The sequence below is a fragment of the Raphanus sativus genome, chromosome 3 (genome assembly GCF_000801105.2).
Source record: "Raphanus sativus cultivar WK10039 chromosome 3, ASM80110v3, whole genome shotgun sequence".
NCBI lineage: Eukaryota > Viridiplantae > Streptophyta > Magnoliopsida > Brassicales > Brassicaceae > Raphanus > Raphanus sativus.
Genome location: NC_079513.1, coordinates 26,941,553 through 26,961,566, shown reverse-complemented (window position 1 = coordinate 26,961,566; position 20,014 = coordinate 26,941,553). Strand labels below are relative to the sequence as shown.

Here is a 20,014-nt window from a genome sequence, read left to right as displayed (position 1 = left end):
CAGCTAACCGATAAGCGATAACTAATCATTCAAACATGAAGTAGTAGATGCTTCGTATTATGGGGATCGTCGAATCGGAATGGTTGTAAAATTCTCAAAACAATAACCATTGTCAGAAAGTGCGTACTTGTCATTTTATTGGAGCCCATCTATACTAGAAACACAAAAGGCAGAGTGATCTAAAATTACTAGCAGATATACATAATTAATTATATAAATAATCAAAATTACGTATCGTAATCAGTGTAGGTGTAAAGTCGACTCACCAAATAATTACGTCATTGATTGTCTCTTATCCCACTTCTGTCTCCATGGGCCCTCTCGGCGACCTATCGTTTTAGCACAACTTTTCAACTATCGCTGATACAGTAAATTGGAAACAAGTTTGCAAACTTAACCACATGATTTGCTCCATACTGATACCATGAATCAATCCAAATGACCCTTAATTAAGTACTCTTGATTAACCATCGCCTGTAATTCCGACAACCAAATGTATATGGGACCCACAGTCTAACCCTAATACTTTATCATGCCTGACCGTGGTCCCTACTCTACAGTCAACACCGGAGTCAAGCGCGTAAGCCTAAACGCGTCCGGGGACAAAAGAAAAAAAAAACTTCGCGTAAGTGAGCTGTGTGGGGACCCACCACCAGCCATGTGCCCTACTTCCTGTCTCCACCAGCTTCTTGCTATAGCTACTCTTTAAATCATTACCGCAAAATTCTCTCTTCCGACAACACTACATGACGAGCAACGACGGATCAGTGCCTAACGGCGTTATAGTGGAGCAGACGTCGTCAGCTGTTAACAAAGGAACTCTTAACGCCGTGAAGAAGCCACCGCCTAAGGATCGACATAGCAAAGTCGACGGGAGAGGGAGACGGATTCGTATGCCAATAATATGCGCAGCTCGAGTCTTCCAGTTGACTAGAGAGTTAGGTCACAAATCAGACGGTCAGACCATAGAGTGGCTCCTCCGTCAAGCCGAGCCTTCTATCATAGCCGCCACGGGAACAGGCACGACTCCGGCGAGTTTCTCCACCTCTTCTCTCTCCACTTCCTCCTCCTTCACACTCGGGAAACGAGGCGTGAGAGAGGGGGAGGGAGAAGTCGGCGCTGGATTAGGAGGAGGAGGAGGGTTGACAGTTGGACATACAATGGGGGCTTCGTTAGTGAGTGGTGGTGGGTTTTGGGCGGTTCCAGCGAGACCTGATTTCGGACAAGTATGGAGTTTTGCCGGAGCTCCGTCTGAGATGTTGTTTGCACAGCAGCAGCAACCAGCCACTTTATTCGTCCGACACCAGCAACAACAACAACAACAACAACAAGCTTCAGCTGCTACTGCAATGGGAGAGGCTTCAGCAGCTAGAGTTGGGAACTACCTTCCGGGTCATCATCTTAATTTGCTAGCTTCTTTGTCGGGTGGGAATACCGGGTCGGGTCGGAGGGAAGGGAATGACTCACGTTGAAATAAGGTCTGGCCTTTTGTGCTCTTTTGATTAGGAATACTTGGGTATGTATAGAATAGTCATGTGTTTATGTCTTCTATAATGGTTAATATAAGTACTTAATTTGTGTGTGTTTTTTTTGCTCAAGTTTTAGTTAATTTTTAGCTTATTGCTTAGGGTTTCAGGGTTTAAGAATATTTGGTGTCAAAATTTGTCAAGGAGAGTAATATAGAAGGAGGCAATGAGGTCGACCGATTGATTTGTTGTTACTAAAAAACGCCATAAATGGACAGCAAAAAGCTCTTTGTACGTCTGTACATGATTTCTTTTTTTATGTTTCTCGTCAGTGAAGTTGAGCCCACAGGAACTATTGAATATTGATCTCTCTTACCACCGGTAAAAGGATTGTAATTCTGAATGTTTCTGGTGACTTGTATGAATGGGAGAATTGAAGGTAAAAAGAAAAACAAAAAGGTGTATATGTCAAGCTCTTGTGTATTCCTTGACTATTTGAATATTTTTTATTATTTGATGTATGGTAGTAAATTTGTGCTTGCTCTCATTTTAGTATAACTTCTGTAGTATTTTGTATAACTGAAAATGATTATCAAACATTTTTTAGAAAAGGAAATAATTGAAAAAGAAAAAAACAGGAACGTTGTTAATGTTCTAGACCGAACATACAACCGGTTCTCCTTGATCAGTTCGACCCCATTAAAGAACGATGGATGCCTTGGACTGAAAACTCATTGGTACAACAGTTTCACTAGTAAAGGTAAAGAGGAAGAGAATAATCCCAAAACATTGTCTACAAGAGATCAGAAAATTTAAAATGCGTAACCAAGTCATTTATAATTTGGAGGAGAAAAAAGCCAGGAACTCATGAGGGTTAAGAAGATGGAGAAGGATTAGGAGCCAAAGCTTTTTAGGGAAAGGTTTTATGGCTCTGTACTGTTCTGTCTCCCATGTTTGTTTGTAATCTAATTATTCTACTGATCTGAACCGGAACAAACCGAACGATTGGTTATGCAAAACCACGATTTATATATGCCAATATAAACCGATGAATTCTGATTAAACCGTGAGAGAACCGGTAACCCTTTACGAAGCCTTTGGTCCTTCAACGTGCTTTTTTGACCGGAAGCTCTCTAATCTCCGTATCACAAATCGAACAGAAGGGATTTCTCTGTGTTTAGAAAGGTTACCCCTTTGATTATTGTCCCAAGCAAAGAATAAAGGGCGGTTTCAAGTGTAAACTTTTCTCCTCTCCTTCAAATTTCTCGCATTTCTCAGTCAATTTCAAGTGGGTATGTCTCAGATCCTCGTTGTTATTTTGGGTTCGTGCTCTAGAAAACCCATAAGTATTCAATTATTATACAATTAGTCGTAAAATCCTTGTACTAGATCTTCCTTTTTTCATGTAAAAACTGTATCTTGGAAGCATATCATAAATGAAGATCGCAGTTTAGTGTGAAGGAGAACATTGTACAAAAGAAAAAACAAGTATGTTATCTACTGTTGAGCTAATTAATAACCGGCAAGGTTGACTTGTCACATTGATTGAGCTTAGTGTTCTTGAGATTTTGGTTTAATGATATCTTTAGTGAATTTTATTGGTTGTGTTAACATCTTCTCTGGTCTGTAACTCTTGTGTTGTTTTCAGGTCTGAGAGTTAAACCTTGTAAAGAATCAATGACAGAGATCTTTAGTGAGACTGGATCCAGACAGTTAACACAAATGTTCCTGGCGATAACCTTCTTCCACACATCAGAATACATTCTCGCCAGAGCCATCCACGGACCATCTAGAGTAACTCTAAGCTCGCTCTTGATCACCAAACACTACGTTTTAGCAATGCTAGTCTCACTCCTCGAGTACCTAATCGAGATCACTCTCTTCCCGAACCTGAAACAGCACCGGTGGATCAGCAACTTCGGTCTTCTAATGATTCTCCTCGGCGAAGTCCTCCGCAAAACCGCGATCGTCACGGCTGGCAGGTCATTCACGCACCTTATAAAGATTCGACACGAGGAGCATCACAGTCTCGTGACGCGAGGTGTGTACCGAATCGTGAGGCATCCGAGCTACTCCGGGTTTCTCGTCTGGTCTGTGGGGACGCAGGTGATGCTGTGTAACCCTGTTTCGGTGGTCGCGTTCGCGGTTGTGGTGTGGAAGTTCTTTGCGGATAGGATACCTTACGAGGAGCATTACCTGAAGCAGTTTTTTGGAAGAGAGTATGTGGAGTATGCGCAGAGGGTTCACTCTGGTGTTCCTTTTGTTAACTGAAACATTTGTTTGAATCGGTTATTAACTAACGTTTATAGGTTTGGTTGATTACTGTAAAACATGGAAAATCATGGAAAGAGATGTTACTCATGTTTGACATTGATGTATTTGTCACTGGTGATGATTTGGTTATTGAATACATGACTGAACTAAAGCTGATATTTTATTTTATTTTGCCTTGGATTAATTTTGTTGTAGTTTTTTTTTAAAATTTGGGTTGACATGGTTCTATTGGATTTGGTTAGCTCTCTCAGTAGGTCTGGGCATTTTTACTCCAAGTTGAAATACCTACCTAAATTTGAACTGGAAAACCGAGTCTAGATCCGAACCGTTATACAAAAATATTTGAACCAGATTTATAAGCTAAGTATTTTATGGTTTTATTATAATCCGAACCAGACCGAAATCCATAGTAGAATTTGGAAATATCCGAAATTAATTAAATATATTAATGATTATATATATATAAAGGTAATTTTTAGATATTTTATAGTATTTAAGATTTTTGTAATTTTTTATTTGTTATTTTAAATACTTTTAGTTAATTTAGATAATTTTACTAATTTTAATTAAATTTATAAATAATTGATATATTTGGAAAAAATGTCAAGTTTTCAAATTTAAAAAAATAGTTTTGGATGTTTAAACATTGGTTACAATTCGATCCGAACCGAATTTGAAAAGAATGAAAAACCGAATTCGATTTGATAATCAGTAAAACCCAAATGAAACTAAGAATTCGAATCAACCAAACCGAAAATTCGAAAATCTGAATCATCCCGAACATATGAGCTTAATCCTTAAAATCCAAAAATCTGAATCAACCGAACTGAAACCGCTCAGGTCTATTGCTGGGTGTCACTCAAACATTCTGACAAAGTTAGAGAGTTACGTTTTAGGGTGGTGTTCGAAACACTCTGTCTGAGCTAGAGAGTTCTTGTCATAAAACCTAAACCATAGTTGTAGTAGGTAAGCTAAGCTCCGGCGGAGAGTCTCCGAGAGAGAGAGAGCGCGAGCTTGCTTTTGGCCGATCGTTAATTTCGAGGCGGGGACCATGTTGTGCGGAGGCTCACGTGCCTTGCAGCATTTGTCCGATTACCATCATCACCATTCATCGATCGGATTAGGATTAGTTTTTTGCGGTGCTAAGATCGTTCAGCTCTCTTCGTTCTTCCTCAGGCCTTCTCAAGCCATAGCGAGAGGTCATCTCAGCCATAGATTGCGTCACCGGATGATTTATTCATCTCGGTTTCACTACAAGACTTCCACCGAAACGCCTATCCTTCACAACTGTTTCAGGTTATTGAATTACTCGATTTGAAACTTAGATGCTATGTTGGTACTTTCTTTTGCTGAGGATTTTGAAATCTAAAGTTGGCATCTTGGCGACATAACTTGAGTTTCTCAGTTTAGGTTGTAGAGACATATGTTTCTTGATTGGGAGGAGTTATGTTTTGAAGTTATGTTACTGCTCTCTAACTGATGTACAAGTTTGTTTGTTTGTTTGTTTTTTTATTCATTATCTGTTTTGTTTTCTTCCTCCGAAGCCAGCGAGAAGATAATCCTGAGCTTCCAGCTGATGGGTCAACTCCTGTTTCAGGTATCTTCTTTCTTTCTTACTTCCTTGTAAAAAGGTCACACTTATATAGTTTTTGAAAATGGTGGATTTTGCAATATTTAGCTTTAAGTGTACTACTGCGAACACTAGAGACTCGATAGATCTTATTAGATGTTAGCATATAGTGATGTTCAAAAGTTGTGTGATGGTTGTTAGATGTTCTGTTTTTTTTTGACATCTTATGTTGGCAGGAGGTATTGTTGCTCTAGGGAAGTTTGATGCCCTGCATGTTGGCCATAGAGAGCTTGCCATTCAAGCTTCCAGAGTCGGAACTCCGTATCTATTATCTTTCGTTGGAATGGCTGAGGTATTCGGTTGGGAGCCTAGGTAATATCATCCCCCTTTGTTTAATATCAATTGTGCTCTTATCACATAGTAACTAACTTACAAATTTATCTGTACAAGCAGGGCTCCAATAGTGGCCAAATGTGATCGCAAACGTGTGCTTACCTCTTGGGACTCATACTGTGGAAACAAAGCACCAGTAGAGTACGAGATTGAATTTGCCAGCGTGCGGCATCTTACCCCACGAGAATTTGTGGAGAAGCTATCAAAAGAGCTCAGAGTCTGCGGAGTTGTGGCAGGTGAAGTTTTTTTTAGAAAGATATCAAAAAAACTCATTCTCTCTTAGTAACATTCCATGCTGAAACACTCAAATTCTGCAGGCGAAAATTATAGATTTGGATATAAAGCTTCGGGTGATGCCTCTGAGCTAGTGAGATTGTGCGAGGAGTATGGCATCGGTGCTTACATCATAAGCTCTGTGATGGACAAGAAGCAAGACTCGGAGAAGAGAAACAACTCAGGAGGGGGGGACTCAAAAGACAGAGGGCAAGTCTCTTCTACACGTGTACGCCAAGCTCTCGCAGCGGGAGATATGAGCTATGTAACAGAGCTTCTCGGCAGAGCCCACCGGCTTATCTTGCAAGTCAACAGCACCGGAGATATGCAGAACGAAAGAAGGATCTCGGTGCCGAGATCATCAGTGCTTAATCTTCCTCCTGGAAATGGGGTTTACAAGGCATGTTTGGTTCTTGCTGGTGGTGATGAGCCTTCAGTTCCGTGTAGCGTAGTTGTTGATGCATCATGTATTCATGTAGAAACAGAGGAGCTACGACTCTGTAATTCAGATTGGTCTCAAGAGTTGAAACTCTTGAGTGTTGAGTTTGGTTGATTCAATCTTTTTGATTAGTTCGTAATCAATTCATTGTTTCTTTAAAGATTGAATGAGATTTGCTAAGATAAATGAATTCACGTAAAACACATATTACAAGAATTTAAGTTTTGTACAGTAACTTTCTAAGACCTATATTCTTTGACCAATCAGTGACACTTTTTAACTATTGCTCTTCACTGTCTTCATAAGCTCAGAGAAAGAGCTTTCTCTAGACATCTGAAAGCTTCCTGGTAACTCAAGAATCCCATGAACCAGAAGTCGAAACCATCGACCGTGACTACTTCCATGTACTTCTGTGACGGTTTCTTTGTGTTCTGACTCTGGTTCACTCTCTCGATCTTACACAAAGGGATTGACACTTTGTAGTGAACCCTGATCATGTCTCCTTGAGGGGAAGCCACCTTTATCGATCTCTCGCTGCAGAAAGCCATCTTCTTGGAAGAAATGAAGAGAAGGCCTGCGATGGGACCAGCTGTGGTGGACAGGGAACACTGGAAAGTTTTGAAGAGTTTCTCATCTTCGTTGACTCTGAAGAGCCGCTTGTAGATCTTCTCTAAACCTCCCACCTGAAGAATCCTAGCCCCCAAAGATAGCTTTCTCTTCACTGTTTCGGTTAGCTTTTGTCTTAGCTTGCTCTGGTCTCTGTCCCCATTGGTGAAACCATCGGTTTTCTTCCTTTTAAGAACTGATTTTGTGTTGCTACTCGAAGCCGGATCAGGTAAATAACCAACCGGATAAGTAATAACTTGTTGCTCAGTTCTGATCATGTTCATCTTTAGAGGATTAATGAGAGTAATCTTGATCTTGTTGGTGTTGTGTGATTTGTAAAATGAAGCTGATTGATGAAATGGTTTCGTGGAGGCTTATGGTATTTATAGGGCAATTAAAAGATAAGATAATGAATCTTTTTTGAAACCTTTTCTGAGCGTAGGATGAGTCATAATGTGTCATCAACAATTCAGCAAGAATGAAAGAAAAGTCTTTTTTTCAGTTTGAATATATTTTTTGGTGATTAGGATTAAGCTAACGTGTTTGGCTGCTTTGAATAAGAAGATCACACGCTCCTCACGTTAGACTCCGACATGCTTTTTAACCTACTACAAGTTGGCAAGACGGCATACTCTTTTTTTTTTGGTATTGTATATTTTCTTATACATCACATGCATCAATGCATGTACATACGTATCTCTTGTGTGCATGCATAAGCGTAAAGAATCCTCTTCCCCATAACACTCGTATTAAAACGTTTTCATTAAGCAGAATCTTAGTTTTACTAATTGATTTTTAAATAGTTAATTACATTTTTGTAATTAGTTTGGAACATGAAATATAAATGTTCAGACAAAATAAGACAATAATATAACGCTGACTTACGGAGAAGGGATGTCGTGGCTTTGGAGCTTTCTGAGTCGGCATCGTGACTTTCAGATGCCATATAACCTTTTTTATCTTGCTAAGATAAGGTATTAATTTTCATGTAACTAAAAGTCAGAAAACTAATAAAATATAACACAAAAGGAAAATATGGTTTGAAATGGATCCCACCATAGACTATACCTGCCGTTCTATGATTTCTATCAATTCGTCACCCATGTGATCTACACAAGATTCAGATGCTTTACACGGTTGCACCTTTTTTGTGTACTACTATTAGTATATGTTTGCTTTAGATGTATTGAACTAGTAAACTATTATCATTTATGCGTGAAAACAAGTGCATGTTTTAGATGTATTGGACTAGTTAACTATTATCATATATTTGTTGAAAACAAGTGTATGTTAGCTTTAATTAGATGTATTGAGCTAGTTTTCCTTGTGATACTTATGAACATTTCCTCAAGACTTAACAGTTGTGCTACCTCCTGACTGTGAAAATGCATGTACAGGCACAGCGATTGACTTGTTAATGGCTGAGTAATCTATTGATGATCTACCACTTCAATGTGGGTGGTAAGAATCTCTGTTTTGACTTCATATATCTAATATCCTCCAGGTCTATAAGCCTGGTTGTGGTATCTTGTTGTCATGGAATATAATATACAGATGAAAGTTTGCCAACATCTGGATTTTTATGAGTGATTTGCCATAATACAAATTCTTCTTACTATAAATGTTATTTGGATTGATTATTTTTTGATGCTTGCATAATTGCATTTCATATCAAGCATTGTAGATACATAGATTTAGTACGAGATGTTTTTGTACTCTTCTTGGTTTCAACAGTAAATATTCTGCTAGTTATCAGTTTCACTTGATTGACTCTAGATGGAGATGAACATCATCTTATGCTGTGCGTCTGGTGAGAGTATACATTTTGCAGGCATGAGGCTCCACTAGGGCAGATATTTGTTTTCTTACACCTGAGTGTGTTGAATGCTGCATTCATCGAAGTTTTCATTGATTAGGTTTCATCATGTGTGAGTAAAGAGTAAGGAAACAAGTTTGTTTAATTGTAGTTTACCGCCCATAAGTCACGAGCATTAACAATAGCTGATGAATCAAGCCCAATGTCCTCCCATCGAGCCGTAATAGTTGCAGGCAATGATCCTCTGTTCCATAAGATCACTGCTACACGTTTCATGCTTAGAGGACCTGCCCATACCTGCATGTGCATGCTTATGTGTTCATATTGGTTCGTGTTTGGTATGTGCATGCATATATTAAAAAGAAGTATATATACCTCAAGATCACCTTCTTTCTTGATTTTCTTTCCTTGGATCCCAAGTTTGTCTGAACATAAACAGCTGAAGCTCTTACTTACTACTACTTCTAAAGTGTCTTTTCAGAACTTTTTTTGATACTAGTTACCTTGATTAACAGCAACCACCTCTCTGTTGCTAAGCAACTCAAAAGTGACTTTGTCCATCGATCTAAGATCACACCCTATCAGTAGAGGAGCCTGCAAGAAACAAACACAATCCAACATTTGTTTTTAAGTAAAGGAAACATTCATACTATGTTCATCATACTTTAGCCAATGCCCATATGCTGAAATGGGATCTGTATTCTTCTCTAGTCATGCCTCCATTTCCCACTTCGAGCATGTCCGGATCTGTTTCAGTTTCACCGATGTTACTTCCACTCACAACTGTTAGTTAAACAAAGTTATTTACCGTTCCATGATCCTGGTCTTGCGTAAGACGCCCATCTATCATTCTGATCTGCTATCATTGTCATGCTAATAACCAAACAAAAAGAAGTAAGAGACGATCATCTTCATGTTCTTGATCCATTAAGATTGCAACAAAAGAAACATGAAAGAATAGAAACCTCTTCCAGTTATCTTGAATATCTCCTGTTGTTCTCCAACTGTTACCAATGGCTCCTGCCCATGTTGCTGGATCCTCTTGTCCCCTGCGTTTTACAACTCATAATCAGTTGTCTGAAAAAAAAATACATGTTAACTTATGGATTGGTTCTTACCATTCACACAGAGAGAAGAATATGGATCTTCCTGAATTGATCAGAGCTTTGCTCATCTTTGGGTATCTTTCTTTTGGACTTGTCCCTGTGTTTTGGCAGTTATCATACTTCAAGTAATCAATGCCCTGTCAAGATTCACTATAACGAATAAGACACAGCTTCAAGTTGATTTCAGATGTAACACACATAGATACATACCCATGAGGCAAATGTTTTGGCATCTTGTTCTTCATGCCCCAGTGAGCCAGGCATGGTTTGGCTGCAGGTAAGAGTCCTAGCAATCCAGAAATATAGGAAGATTAACTAAGAAACTATCAACTATGTATTGACAAGATTTGAGTTTTTATAACAAAAATCTCTTGTGTATATACCCAGCATCAGAGTAGATTCCAAGCTTAAGCCCTTTGCTATGAACATAATTTGATAAAGCTTTGATTCCTGAAGGAAACGTCGATGCTTTTGCAACCAAGTTTCCCTGATAAATACATCATAAACACATCTCAGTAAGAAAATAATAAAAAAAAAATTATTATTTTGGTGTTTCTTAAACCTGAGAATCTCTCTTGAGTTCACCCCAACAATCATCTATAAACACAGAGAACAACATGACACAATAGTAAGAAAACAGAGAGATGAGAAAAAAACAGAGTAACAAACACCAAAAATTGTCTTTTTGTTTTTGTTTTTACCTATGTTGATGTACTTGTAACCTATTGCAGAGAGACCACTTGAAACCATTGCATCAGCTGCAGAGAAACTCAGACATTAGTCAATCATTGCTTGCATCAGATTTTCTTTTTCTATATAATTGAATCAGTAGTTTACCGGTTTGTTTGATAAGAGTTTCATTGATGTTACACTGAAAATGATTCCAGCTGTTCCACCTGATAAAGAAAGTACAACCATAAGAGGTAGATAACTTGTGAGTCAAGCAAATTGAAACAAGTGAAGAGGATCGAACCCCATTTGAGGAGTGAGAGCAAGTCCATTTTTCATCAACATTCGACTCTGAAACCCATCAACGAGCTGAGTCAAAGCCAGAGTGAAAGTAAAGATCCGTAAGAAGACACCAAGAAAAGCCATTGCTTGATCAAAGTTTCTTTGCTTTGTTTCCTTCAATGATTATAATAACTAAACAGACTGTGAGAAAGAGAGAGATTCAAGAAAAGTCAAAGATGGGTTCTGTAATGAATGTTGATGTTAAAGTGGGAACTGTGGAATCAAGCCCAGAGATCTGTGTGTATATATATATAGAACATAAACACTGTGACTGTCCTAGTTGTCTCCATACCAAGTGGGGGTCGTTTTCTTTTTTTTTTCCATTTTTAATTTTATTTGGTTCATTTTTGAATCTCTTCATTTTTTTGTCTTTTCATATACAAAATACATATTTTTCTTTGTTTATTATTTTATGGTTGTGACGCAAAAAGTGTACAGAGATTGAGGAAAAGAAGTTCTTGTTAGTGTTAAAAGACGTATTTTCTCAACTGTTCAAGAACTGTAGTATATGTTGTTACCACAATGCACAGAAGGAGTGGAGTACTTAGCACTGAAAAATAATCTTTGAAGTGACTCACTTTTAGTTATGAATTAGTTTTTTTTCTTTTTTGAAAAAAAATTATGAATTAGTTCTAAGTGATAATGCCATTTAGATCCAAAAGATAGAAACAGAATCCTTCACGCGTTTCAATAAGTGGTTGTGTTTTTCTTATCATCGTGATCGTACTATACTCTATCTAGTAGACACAATCGACTATTTGCACTTTTATATCTATATAGTTTTACACATTATGCATTCATATTTATTGATATTATGTCATTATATTACAAATTGTCAAATTACACCACTAGAATTACTTGAACTACAGTTAGAAAAAAAAAAGAATTACTTGAACTGTGATGTTTCACATGTGATGAGCCATCTTTCTTATCACTAAAACCAGAGATATACAAACTTTTACATATTTTTGTAGACTTCAACTACTGTAAATACAATCTCACAACCTGTTTTTAAGTAGGTTAAAAGTTTGGAGTTTAAGATGTGTATCACGCCGCACGAGTAGAAAGAGTATACTTTAAGGTAAAGTCTTCTAAGTTATTGAAATGATCAGGACACATGTGATTTGACTTGTGTCTCACGCCACAAAAAGAAAACCATCATCATTATACTGACGCATTTTGAAAATTCAAGAAAGAATAGTTCGCAATTGGAGCAAAACGTTGAACAATTTTATTAAGGAACCGATCATTGTTTCTACATAATAAATTGGATATTACAACGTAGCCTATATCTCTCAGGCAACAGGTTTGAGAACATACAGCTTACACGCATGAGAATCAACTGTTGCTGTCAAGTTCCCCAAAAACTTTTGCTTCAATGTCTTGTGCTGTTCTCATATCACAACAAAACACACATTCATCAGAAGACAACATTTTATTAATCTTTAACGGTGTTTTGTTTATGTATGTATATACCTCCCATAGATCTCTTGCTTCAACGATGCTATTTGGAGGAATCTCAATATCATCCCAAAAAGCAGTAATAGATAATCTTGTTGGTCCACGGTTCAACAGAAGCAAAGCTACTCTGTAACCTGACAATGGCCCTGCCCAAATCTGATTCATTACCCCCAAAAAACGATTGGTTTAGATGAGAAAGAATCTGTTTATAGATGGAATAGTAAACGTTGGTTCTTGAACAAACCTGGATATCACCTTCCATTCTAGCTTTCTTGGCCTGAACACCAAGTGAATCTACAATAAACCACTTATAAGTTTTGTAATAATACACTCAATAAACATGATTTTTTTTTGAGGAACAAACTAAACAAAGAATAATCAATTACCTTGATTAATAGCAATGACCTCCTGGTTTGCCACAATCTCCATAGTTTCTTTAGTCATGTTTCTTATGTCACAACCAAGTAGAAGAGGAGCCTTTGAGATTGCCCATATGCTGAAATGGACTATGTACTCGTCTTTAGTCATCCCTCCATTTCCCACTTCAAGCATGTCAGGATCTGCAAACCAACAATTCGTCAATATATAAATCTTCTCAAACACATATATTCTCTTAATTGATATATACCGTTCCAGCCACCAGGCCTTGCATGCTCAGCATAGATTTCGTTCATGTCTGCATTTGCAATCATACTGTACAAGTAAAAAAAACATTTAGTGGTAAACATGTGACCATCTTTTTTTCTTTTAGTAATCTTCTTTACCTAAGCCAACTATCATTGATGTCAATAGTGGTTCTCCAACTGTTGCCTAGTGGAGATCCCCAGAGAGCTGGATGCATGTCCCCCCTTATAAGAAAACCAATTCATAACTCTTAGTTTCTCCTACAGAAACATACACACAATGAAAGGGGACATGATTTATTACCATTCACACAAGGAGTGAAAGATGGGACGGCCAGATTTCATCAGAGCTTGGGTCATAACTGGATACCTACAATGTATGTATTGGCAGTGAATGTGAATCCCATATTTTCTAACAGGTATGATCAGTAGTAACTAATACCTGACGGTTGGTCTCGTGCCATCGGTGTTGCAGTTGTCATACTTCAAGTAATCTATTCCCTGACAATTTTGAACCCAAGCATTGTTACTACTCGCTGTGATAGAAAAAGAATGTGATAGTAACGTACCCATTCTGCAAATGTCTTGGCATCTTGCTCCTCATGGCCTAGAGAGCCCGGCATTGTTTTGCTACAAGTCAAATACCTGTTGAAACCAAACAATCATTTGAGTCTCATGTATATTCATTCCTTAAAAACGGATGAAAACTATGATAGTGTACCCTGCATCTGAGTAGATCCCAAGCTTAAGGCCCTTGCTGTGAACATAATCAGCAAGGGCTTTGATACCAGAAGGGAAGGTTGATTTCTTTGGCACTAGATTTCCCTGGAACCGCAGATAAAACTTATAGAGAAGTACAGAAACAAGGAAATGAAACCAAGAGAAGAAAGAACAGATAGTACCTTTGCGTCACGAGCAAGTTCAGCCCAACAATCATCTAGGAGACAAACCAAGATTTCAACATTTGACCAAACAACTTGAGAGTTTATACAATGAATGTTGGAATGTATATATAGAGCCATTACCGATATTAACATAGTTGTAACCGAGCTTAGAGAGGCCAGTAGTAACCAAAGCATCAGCTGTTACAAAAGCATATGATTTGTTCAGAAGACAGAACCCTACAAACGAAACGGTTCCACAGTCTATAGGAAAAAAAAAAAAACTAAACCAGTTTCTTTGATGACTTTCTCATTTATGTTACAGCTAAAATGGTTCCAGCTATTCCACCTGTAATATCATTATAACCAACTTATTTCAGACATCATCAAGAACATAAAAGCCAGGCAAAAAGAAAAAGAGAGAGAGAGATAAATAAGAGTTGTACGGACCCCATTGGAGGAGTGACGCCTAGGCCATTAGCGAGCAAGTGTCTTCGTACGATCTCAGATTCTTCACTGTCACGGGATCTTTGGACTGATCTAGAAGAGTCAACCATGGTCATCAGCATTGATGAGATCATCATGATCATGAGCATTGACATCTTCGCCATCTCACTTTTATCTCTTCTCGCCATCTTTGCAAAGTCTCTCGATAGACGACGACAACTGAATGTGAAGATCTTTTGGCCGACACTGCTTTGAAGTAGAAGCTCAAGAGTGTTCTATATAATCTACTTATACCCTTATTGCCCCTCGCACTCTTATCTAGAGACTAGACATCACATCATCTTATTACTTTTCAGATAAATCTAACGTCCACTGAAACCAATGGTCTTTCTATAATCATTTTGAAACAATAATTATAATTTCGGATAAATATATGATTTATGTCTATGAAGATGTTAATTTGCTTTTACGGATTATATATTTTTTGTTGAAATTAAGGAAAGTCTGAGAAGTTTGAAAAAGTTGTAATGTAAATCCATTATTGAAAAGAACTTCGAAAAGTTTTTAATAAGAAAGGAATCTCACGTTTCTTGGGAAGCTGAGATAAAATAATACCTTCAGTGGAAGAAAAATCGAAACACACATGGTCTGTTTTTTTTATAAAAAATATTTATATTTGATGTATTATATAATTCATATGTTTCTCAGGTGATCTTATACCAGTTTAATCATATTTCTCTCCCTGTAAATAGATTTTTTTCATTATTGATGTATCACTTTCAGTCAAGGCTGCCAGGGAATAGCCTTGTACATTCGATTTGGTTCCATATCAGTTCTTATGGGTTTCTCGATCAATTCAAAAATTTAGTTCGTTTGGATTTGATTATTTTTTAATTCGATTTAAATAGCAAAATTAAAAACTGACTAATAATCAAATAATTTTCAGACCTCATTCGGTTCTATTTTTTTTTTTTTTTGAAACACAGATTGATATTAATGTAACCGAAAAGGTTAGGTGCCAGCCATAATGGCTTCTTCCTCAACCAGACAATATTTGGCTAAAAGATCAGCCTCTTTGTTTTTCTCTCTTGATATCCAAGAGAATGAGATCTCATCAAAACAACAAGAAATAGCAAAAACATCAGAAATAATCCCATAAAGTTCTGGGTAAAATTCTCCCCCATTGACCGCCTTCATAAGTTGAGCCGAGTCAGAGAAGCAGTGTATGCGTTTGATCCCACGATCTTTGCAGCTGGATAGAGCCTTCTTCAGGGCCAAGCCTTCTGCTATTAAAACAGAGCCAACATGTTGAGCACCTGCGGTGAAAGAATGAGAGCCCTCTTCGTTCCTTAAAGTCCAGCCAAGTCCCGCAGTCCCGGTTGTCGCTCGCCATGCTGCATCCGAATTCACAACCGTGCGATTTTGTAGGTCAGGGACCCGAGCTGGGGTCTTGTAGGTCTGTCTCTGTTTATCCTTCTCCTGGCTATTAGTCCATTCCTTCGCCGTTGTCACCGCCTTTGTGAGCGTTTCCTCTGCAGACATCGACTTCCCCTCAAAAACAAGTTGGTTCCTAGCGCACCATAGATGCCATAATATCCAGGGCGCTAAGTGACCTGTTGCAAGACCTGTGGGAGGTAAACAGTTTCTACCACATAGATTCAGCCATACATCTTGTAAATCTATCAATCCGCTATACTCAAACGTCGTTGTAAAGGGTGCAGCTTGCCACACATCCTTCGCAAACTGACAGTGTAAGAAAAGATGATCTATAGATTCAGGTGTACCACATCTTGGGCATTGGCTTTCTGTCGTAATGTGTCTCGCCATCAGGATTTCACCCACTGGTAGAGCTTGCTGGAAAAGCTTCCAAAGGAACATCTTGATCTTTGGAGAGATATGGAGGTTCCAGACTCCCTTAAACCACTCTAGTTCCCTCGCTTCTGGATGTCCTCCCTCCTCTGTTCTCATTTTTATCGCCTCATGATACCCTGATTTTGTCGTGTATTCTCCTGAGGGTGTGCTCAGCCATATCTGCTTATCTGGTGCTCCTGTTTCGCTCGGGATTATGGTTTTGATGAGCTTCTCCCATTGTGGTAGGATCTGTCGGATTTTTGATGTATTCCAATTTCTAGTTCCTTCCTCAAACAGGTCAGCGACTATGAGGCTTGCGGTTGATTCCGTTGCTGGTCCCGTAGGTCTCAGCTGTGTAGATAGACTCAGCCAAGCATCGTCCCATATCTGGATGGAAGTACCGTCTCCTACAACCCACCCCATATTTCGTTTTAATAGGTCTCGGCCTAGCAAAACGCCTCGCCATCCATGTGATGATGCGCTCTTTTGTGATACGTCCAGGAAGCTCTCCGCTTGGCAATATTTGCCCATAAGGATTCTAGATAACAGCAGCTCGGGTTTGTTGAGAATCCTCCAGCTCAATTTGCCTAAGAAGGCATCGTTGAAAGCCTGGAAGTCTCTGAATCCTAATCCTCCAATAGCTTTCGGTTGAGTCATCCTGTCCCATGACACCCATGCCATCTTGTTCTGCCCGTCGACATCGTCCCACCAGAACCTGGTGACAGCAGATTGGATACGCTTACACAAGGAGACCGGTAGCTTAAAGCAAGTCATCGCATGAGAGGGTATCGGAGAGAGAACACTCTTGATCATAATCATCTTCCCCGCTTTCGATAAGAACCGGTTTGACCAGCTGCTTCCTTTTTGCCGGATTCTATCAACAATGGAAGTGAAGAGATCCCTCTTTTTTCTTCCAAACTGTTCCGGTAAACCGAGGTACTTGCCTACTCCACCTTCCTTTTGTATGTCTAGTGCGTCTTTTACCAGTGTCCGTAGAGCACCTGGTGTTCTTCTTGAGAAAGTGATAGACGATTTTTCATTGTTGATGGTTTGGCCAGAGGCTTCCTTGTATCGTTGTAGGATGCCGGTTAGACATTGGCTGCTCTTCACATTTGCTCGGGTGAAAAACATAGTGTCATCCGCGAAAAGTAAGTGGTTGACCCGGGGGCATGCCCTTGCCACACTAATTCCTTTTAGAGAACCCTCTTCGTTTGCCCTGTTACACAAGCCCGAGAGAACTTCACTACACAAAATGAAAATGTATGGTGAAAGAGGGTCTCCTTGACGGATGCCTCTGCTCGGTTGTACCCTTCCTCTAGGCGAGCCGTTGATGAGGAAGGAGAGTGTAACAGTGGATACACATTCCAGGATCCAAGTGATCCATGTCTCGTGGAAACCCAACTGTCTCAGGACTAGCTCGATAAACTCCCATTCGAGCCGGTCATATGCTTTGCTCATATCCGTTTTAACCGCCATAGAACATCTCTTTTCCGCATCTGAGTTCTTTAGGAAGTGGAGTACCTCATGTGTTATCAACACATTATCAGAGATGGCTTGGCCGGGGACGAAGGCCGACTGATTCTCGGAGATGATGTTTGTGAGCAGCGGTTGCATCCTTCTCGTTAAGATCTTTGAGATGATCTTATAATAAACGTTGCACAGCGCTATGGGGCGGTAATCGGCTACTTTCTGTGGGCTTTTAATCTTCGGGATGAGTCGGATGTTTGTTTCATTTATCCTTGGCGGTAGCATTCCAGACTCGAAGAAGCCTCTGATCTCGTTGACTATATCTGGTCCAATAGCCTCCCAATTGGAGTGGAAGAAGCTGGCTGAGAACCCGTCCGGTCCCGGTGCCTTGTCTGCGTGAATAGAAAACACCGTATCTCTGATTTCCGTTGCTGACGGTATCTGTATTAGAATCGCATTCTCCGCATCTGTTACTCTTTTTTGAAGAGCGTATGCAACTGTTTCAGCTCTGTTTCCCTCCATCGAAGTGAATAGGTCTTCATAATACTGGACTATGACCTTAGTAATCTCGCCTTCCTTATACACCTCTGCCCCATTACTGTCTGCAATAACCGAGAAGGAGTTGACTCTGCGTCGTTTTCTTGTCACCGCATGAAAATATCCAGTGTTGCGGTCTCCTAGCTTCAGCCAAAGGAGGCGACTTCTCTGTCTCCAGAAAGCTTCTTCCGCTTGGTAGGCTGCCTCTAGGTCTGTTGTGACCTTCTTAATAAGATCGCCATCATTGATCGGGTTCACCAGTGCGCTTTCAAGCTCTTTTTTCTTCTTCTCTATGGTGATCCTGCTATTCCGATATTGTTTCTTACTCCACTCAACAATCGCAGTTCTGGTCATGGATATTTTTGTGCTAATGGAGCTATCCCCTGCATTTTGCCATATGTTTCGTACCAGCTCTTTCACCTCCGGGTTGTCTTTTAATCTGCGGTCATATCGAAACATTCCCTTCCTTTTCTTTCTTTCCGGCGCAAAGATAGACACCAGTGGCCTATGATATGATCCTTCAAGCTCCAGATACTGGCTCCTTGCAGTCGGAAATAGTTCTGCCCACGAGCTGGTCACAGCAACTCTATCGAGGCGACATCTAACCAGATGGTCGCCCCGCTGTCCCCTCCAAGATAGGAAATCACCCGAGTGGGGTAAGTCAAACAGGTCTCCCTCGGAGTAGAAAGTTCGGAGATCACCAAACGATCCCTCTGGTTTTGCCGGTCCCCCCTCCTTTTCTTCATTACTGAGGATGTCATTTATATCTCCTGTTATCATCCATGGGGCGTCTCTGTTATTCATTAGGGGAGTCATTTGTTCCCAAAACAATCTTCTTTTTGCATTATCAGTATCGGCGTATACAAAGGCAGCAAAGAAAGTTTTTCCCTCATATTCAATACAAGTATCAATGAAGTTTGCATTTGAGGACAAAATATGGAGCTTTACTTCCTGTTTCCATAGGATCGCTAACCCCCCTGCACCATGACCGGTTGGCGGGATTAGATGATGGTGCTCATATCCAAGTTGATCGGTTTTGTTGAGAACGAAGCTATCGGGATTTTTAGTTTCCATGAGGAATACAATGTCAGGAGAGATTGATCGGTTCATCTCCTTTAGACGTCGAACTGTCCGGGGATTCCCTAACCCCTGGCAGTTCCAGCTCATAATCTTTAAGGACCGGGAATGGATGGAGTCCGAAAATCCATCCTCTTCCTTGAGCTCGCTGGGATCAAGTTGCAGATTGGCCTATTCTCCGAACTTGTAGCTGAGGTCGCAGCTGATCCTGCTCTCCTTGTTGTCCCCACTTTTGTTTTAGCTTTTCCCACTGCATTTTGATCTGGAGCTAGCCTTCGTCGCACTGTGGGAGGTTTGTTTTGAGAGACTGTCCTCCTTCTAGAACCCGATCCCGCCACTAGCTTTGGGCTACCTTGCACTTTTCTTTTCCCTGGGGGGCGTCCCGGTTTTCTTTTTCCTCCTGGTGCAGTGGACATTAGTTCCTTTGACCTCTCTGGATCCAAGACAGGTCCGAGGCGCATTGTTGCTGGGACTCGTTCTGAACTGGTCGGTGATATCTCAGTCGAATGTCCTAGTCGTTGAGTCGCTGGTACTCTGTTTTCCTCTGACTGAGGTAATACTGGTAGTTCTCTCTCCTCTGGAGAATCTTGTAGGCGTGGTGGAGGACCCAGTCTTTGAGTTACAGGGATTCTTTCTTGTGAATCAGGGTTTTGGCTCCTTCTTCCCATTCAGTTCTACTTTGATTCTAGATTTTCAGGGTTAAAAAGTCAGAAAAT

General features: G+C 39.8%; 7 protein-coding genes across 12 annotated transcripts; 3 read left to right on the top strand and 4 right to left on the bottom strand.

Moving 5' to 3' along the window:
- The first annotated feature begins 702 nt into the window (after window positions 1-702).
- On the top strand, window positions 703-2,011 carry LOC108847413 (transcription factor TCP21). 2 transcript variants are annotated; one of them, XM_018620653.2, is made up of 2 exons: window positions 703-1,478; window positions 1,629-2,011. In XM_018620653.2, the coding sequence occupies exon 1, from the start codon at window positions 747-749 to the stop codon at window positions 1,470-1,472; it is 726 nt and encodes a 241-aa protein (XP_018476155.1). In that variant the 5' UTR covers window positions 703-746; the 3' UTR covers window positions 1,473-1,478; window positions 1,629-2,011. The 2 variants fall into 2 exon arrangements, with proteins under 2 accessions (XP_018476155.1, XP_018476156.1); XM_018620654.2 differs by having other exon boundaries at window positions 704-1,478; window positions 1,637-2,011.
- A 437-nt stretch (window positions 2,012-2,448) lies between these two features.
- LOC108847414 (protein-S-isoprenylcysteine O-methyltransferase B) lies at window positions 2,449-3,920 on the top strand. Of its 3 annotated transcripts, none has more exons than XM_018620656.2 (2): window positions 2,449-2,788; window positions 3,115-3,920. In XM_018620656.2, exons 1-2 carry the CDS (start codon window positions 2,761-2,763, stop codon window positions 3,735-3,737), a joined length of 651 nt encoding a protein of 216 aa, XP_018476158.1. In that variant the 5' UTR covers window positions 2,449-2,760; the 3' UTR covers window positions 3,738-3,920. The 3 variants fall into 3 exon arrangements, with proteins under 3 accessions (XP_018476158.1, XP_056861463.1, XP_018476159.1); XM_057005483.1 differs by having other exon boundaries at window positions 2,538-2,702; XM_018620657.2 differs by having other exon boundaries at window positions 2,552-2,758.
- A 746-nt stretch (window positions 3,921-4,666) lies between these two features.
- LOC108847411 (FAD synthetase 2, chloroplastic) lies at window positions 4,667-6,554 on the top strand. The gene is made up of 5 exons (XM_018620652.2): window positions 4,667-5,036; window positions 5,285-5,337; window positions 5,547-5,682; window positions 5,764-5,939; window positions 6,021-6,554. The coding sequence occupies exons 1-5, from the start codon at window positions 4,792-4,794 to the stop codon at window positions 6,527-6,529; spliced, it is 1,119 nt and encodes a 372-aa protein (XP_018476154.1). The 5' UTR covers window positions 4,667-4,791; the 3' UTR covers window positions 6,530-6,554.
- A 33-nt stretch (window positions 6,555-6,587) lies between these two features.
- On the bottom strand, window positions 6,588-7,387 carry LOC108847415 (GEM-like protein 4). The gene has a single exon (XM_018620659.2). It carries the CDS (start codon window positions 7,303-7,305, stop codon window positions 6,715-6,717), a length of 591 nt encoding a protein of 196 aa, XP_018476161.1. The 5' UTR covers window positions 7,306-7,387; the 3' UTR covers window positions 6,588-6,714.
- A 1,183-nt stretch (window positions 7,388-8,570) lies between these two features.
- Window positions 8,571-11,181, bottom strand: LOC108844316 (alpha-galactosidase 2). Its single transcript, XM_018617551.2, has 14 exons — window positions 10,917-11,181; window positions 10,781-10,839; window positions 10,645-10,701; window positions 10,506-10,540; window positions 10,327-10,430; window positions 10,154-10,229; window positions 9,956-10,080; window positions 9,803-9,886; window positions 9,646-9,710; window positions 9,502-9,584; window positions 9,341-9,431; window positions 9,213-9,262; window positions 8,994-9,134; window positions 8,571-8,908 (listed from the first exon to the last, which is right to left on the bottom strand). The coding sequence occupies exons 1-14, from the start codon at window positions 11,036-11,038 to the stop codon at window positions 8,816-8,818; spliced, it is 1,185 nt and encodes a 394-aa protein (XP_018473053.1). The 5' UTR covers window positions 11,039-11,181; the 3' UTR covers window positions 8,571-8,815.
- Window positions 11,182-12,162: 981 nt separating this feature from the next.
- Window positions 12,163-14,730, bottom strand: LOC108844478 (alpha-galactosidase 1). Of its 3 annotated transcripts, none has more exons than XR_008943485.1 (14): window positions 14,370-14,730; window positions 14,210-14,268; window positions 14,064-14,120; window positions 13,941-13,975; window positions 13,760-13,863; window positions 13,608-13,683; window positions 13,481-13,539; window positions 13,343-13,408; window positions 13,180-13,263; window positions 13,044-13,108; window positions 12,802-12,975; window positions 12,660-12,709; window positions 12,431-12,561; window positions 12,163-12,342 (listed from the first exon to the last, which is right to left on the bottom strand). XR_008943485.1 is itself a non-coding variant. In XM_018617742.2 (14 exons), exons 1-14 carry the CDS (start codon window positions 14,552-14,554, stop codon window positions 12,250-12,252), a joined length of 1,248 nt encoding a protein of 415 aa, XP_018473244.2. In that variant the 5' UTR covers window positions 14,555-14,727; the 3' UTR covers window positions 12,163-12,249. The 3 variants fall into 3 exon arrangements, 2 of the variants coding, with proteins under 2 accessions (XP_018473244.2, XP_056861462.1); XM_018617742.2 differs by having other exon boundaries at window positions 12,431-12,571; window positions 14,370-14,727; XM_057005482.1 differs by having other exon boundaries at window positions 12,431-12,571; window positions 14,353-14,485.
- Window positions 14,731-15,377: 647 nt separating this feature from the next.
- On the bottom strand, window positions 15,378-19,388 carry LOC130510142 (uncharacterized). Its single transcript, XM_057006492.1, has one exon. The coding sequence runs from the start codon at window positions 19,386-19,388 to the stop codon at window positions 15,378-15,380; it is 4,011 nt and encodes a 1,336-aa protein (XP_056862472.1).
- Window positions 19,389-20,014: the final 626 nt, after the last annotated feature.

Excerpts from the sequence above, each read along its gene's own strand:
- LOC108844478 (XM_018617742.2), bottom strand. The coding sequence starts at position 14,554 with ATGGCGAGAAGAGATAAAAGTGAGATGGCGAAGATGTCAATGCTCATG. Across the intron at positions 13,109-13,179 it reads ATCAATGATAGTTGGCTTAG|TATGATTGCAAATGCAGACA; the intron begins GTAAAGAAGATT and ends TTACTTGTACAG. Across the intron at positions 12,976-13,043 it reads AAGGCCTGGTGGCTGGAACG|ATCCTGACATGCTTGAAGTG; the intron begins GTATATATCAAT and ends GTTGGTTTGCAG.
- LOC108847415 (XM_018620659.2), bottom strand. The coding sequence starts at position 7,305 with ATGAACATGATCAGAACTGAGCAACAAGTTATTACTTATCCGGTTGGT.
- LOC108847411 (XM_018620652.2), top strand. The coding sequence starts at position 4,792 with ATGTTGTGCGGAGGCTCACGTGCCTTGCAGCATTTGTCCGATTACCAT. Across the intron at positions 5,683-5,763 it reads GTATTCGGTTGGGAGCCTAG|GGCTCCAATAGTGGCCAAAT; the intron begins GTAATATCATCC and ends CTGTACAAGCAG. Across the intron at positions 5,940-6,020 it reads AGTCTGCGGAGTTGTGGCAG|GCGAAAATTATAGATTTGGA; the intron begins GTGAAGTTTTTT and ends CAAATTCTGCAG.
- LOC108847414 (XM_018620656.2), top strand. The coding sequence starts at position 2,761 with ATGTCTCAGATCCTCGTTGTTATTTTGG. Across the intron at positions 2,789-3,114 it reads GATCCTCGTTGTTATTTTGG|GTCTGAGAGTTAAACCTTGT; the intron begins GTTCGTGCTCTA and ends TGTTGTTTTCAG.
- LOC108847413 (XM_018620653.2), top strand. The coding sequence starts at position 747 with ATGACGAGCAACGACGGATCAGTGCCTAACGGCGTTATAGTGGAGCAG.
- LOC130510142 (XM_057006492.1), bottom strand. The coding sequence starts at position 19,388 with ATGAGCTGGAACTGCCAGGGGTTAGGGAATCCCCGGACAGTTCGACGT.
- LOC108844316 (XM_018617551.2), bottom strand. The coding sequence starts at position 11,038 with ATGGCTTTTCTTGGTGTCTTCTTACGGATCTTTACTTTCACTCTGGCT. Across the intron at positions 10,081-10,153 it reads CCAAAACATTTGCCTCATGG|GGCATTGATTACTTGAAGTA; the intron begins GTATGTATCTAT and ends GAATCTTGACAG. Across the intron at positions 9,432-9,501 it reads GCATATGGGCATTGGCTAAA|GCTCCTCTACTGATAGGGTG; the intron begins GTATGATGAACA and ends TGTTTCTTGCAG.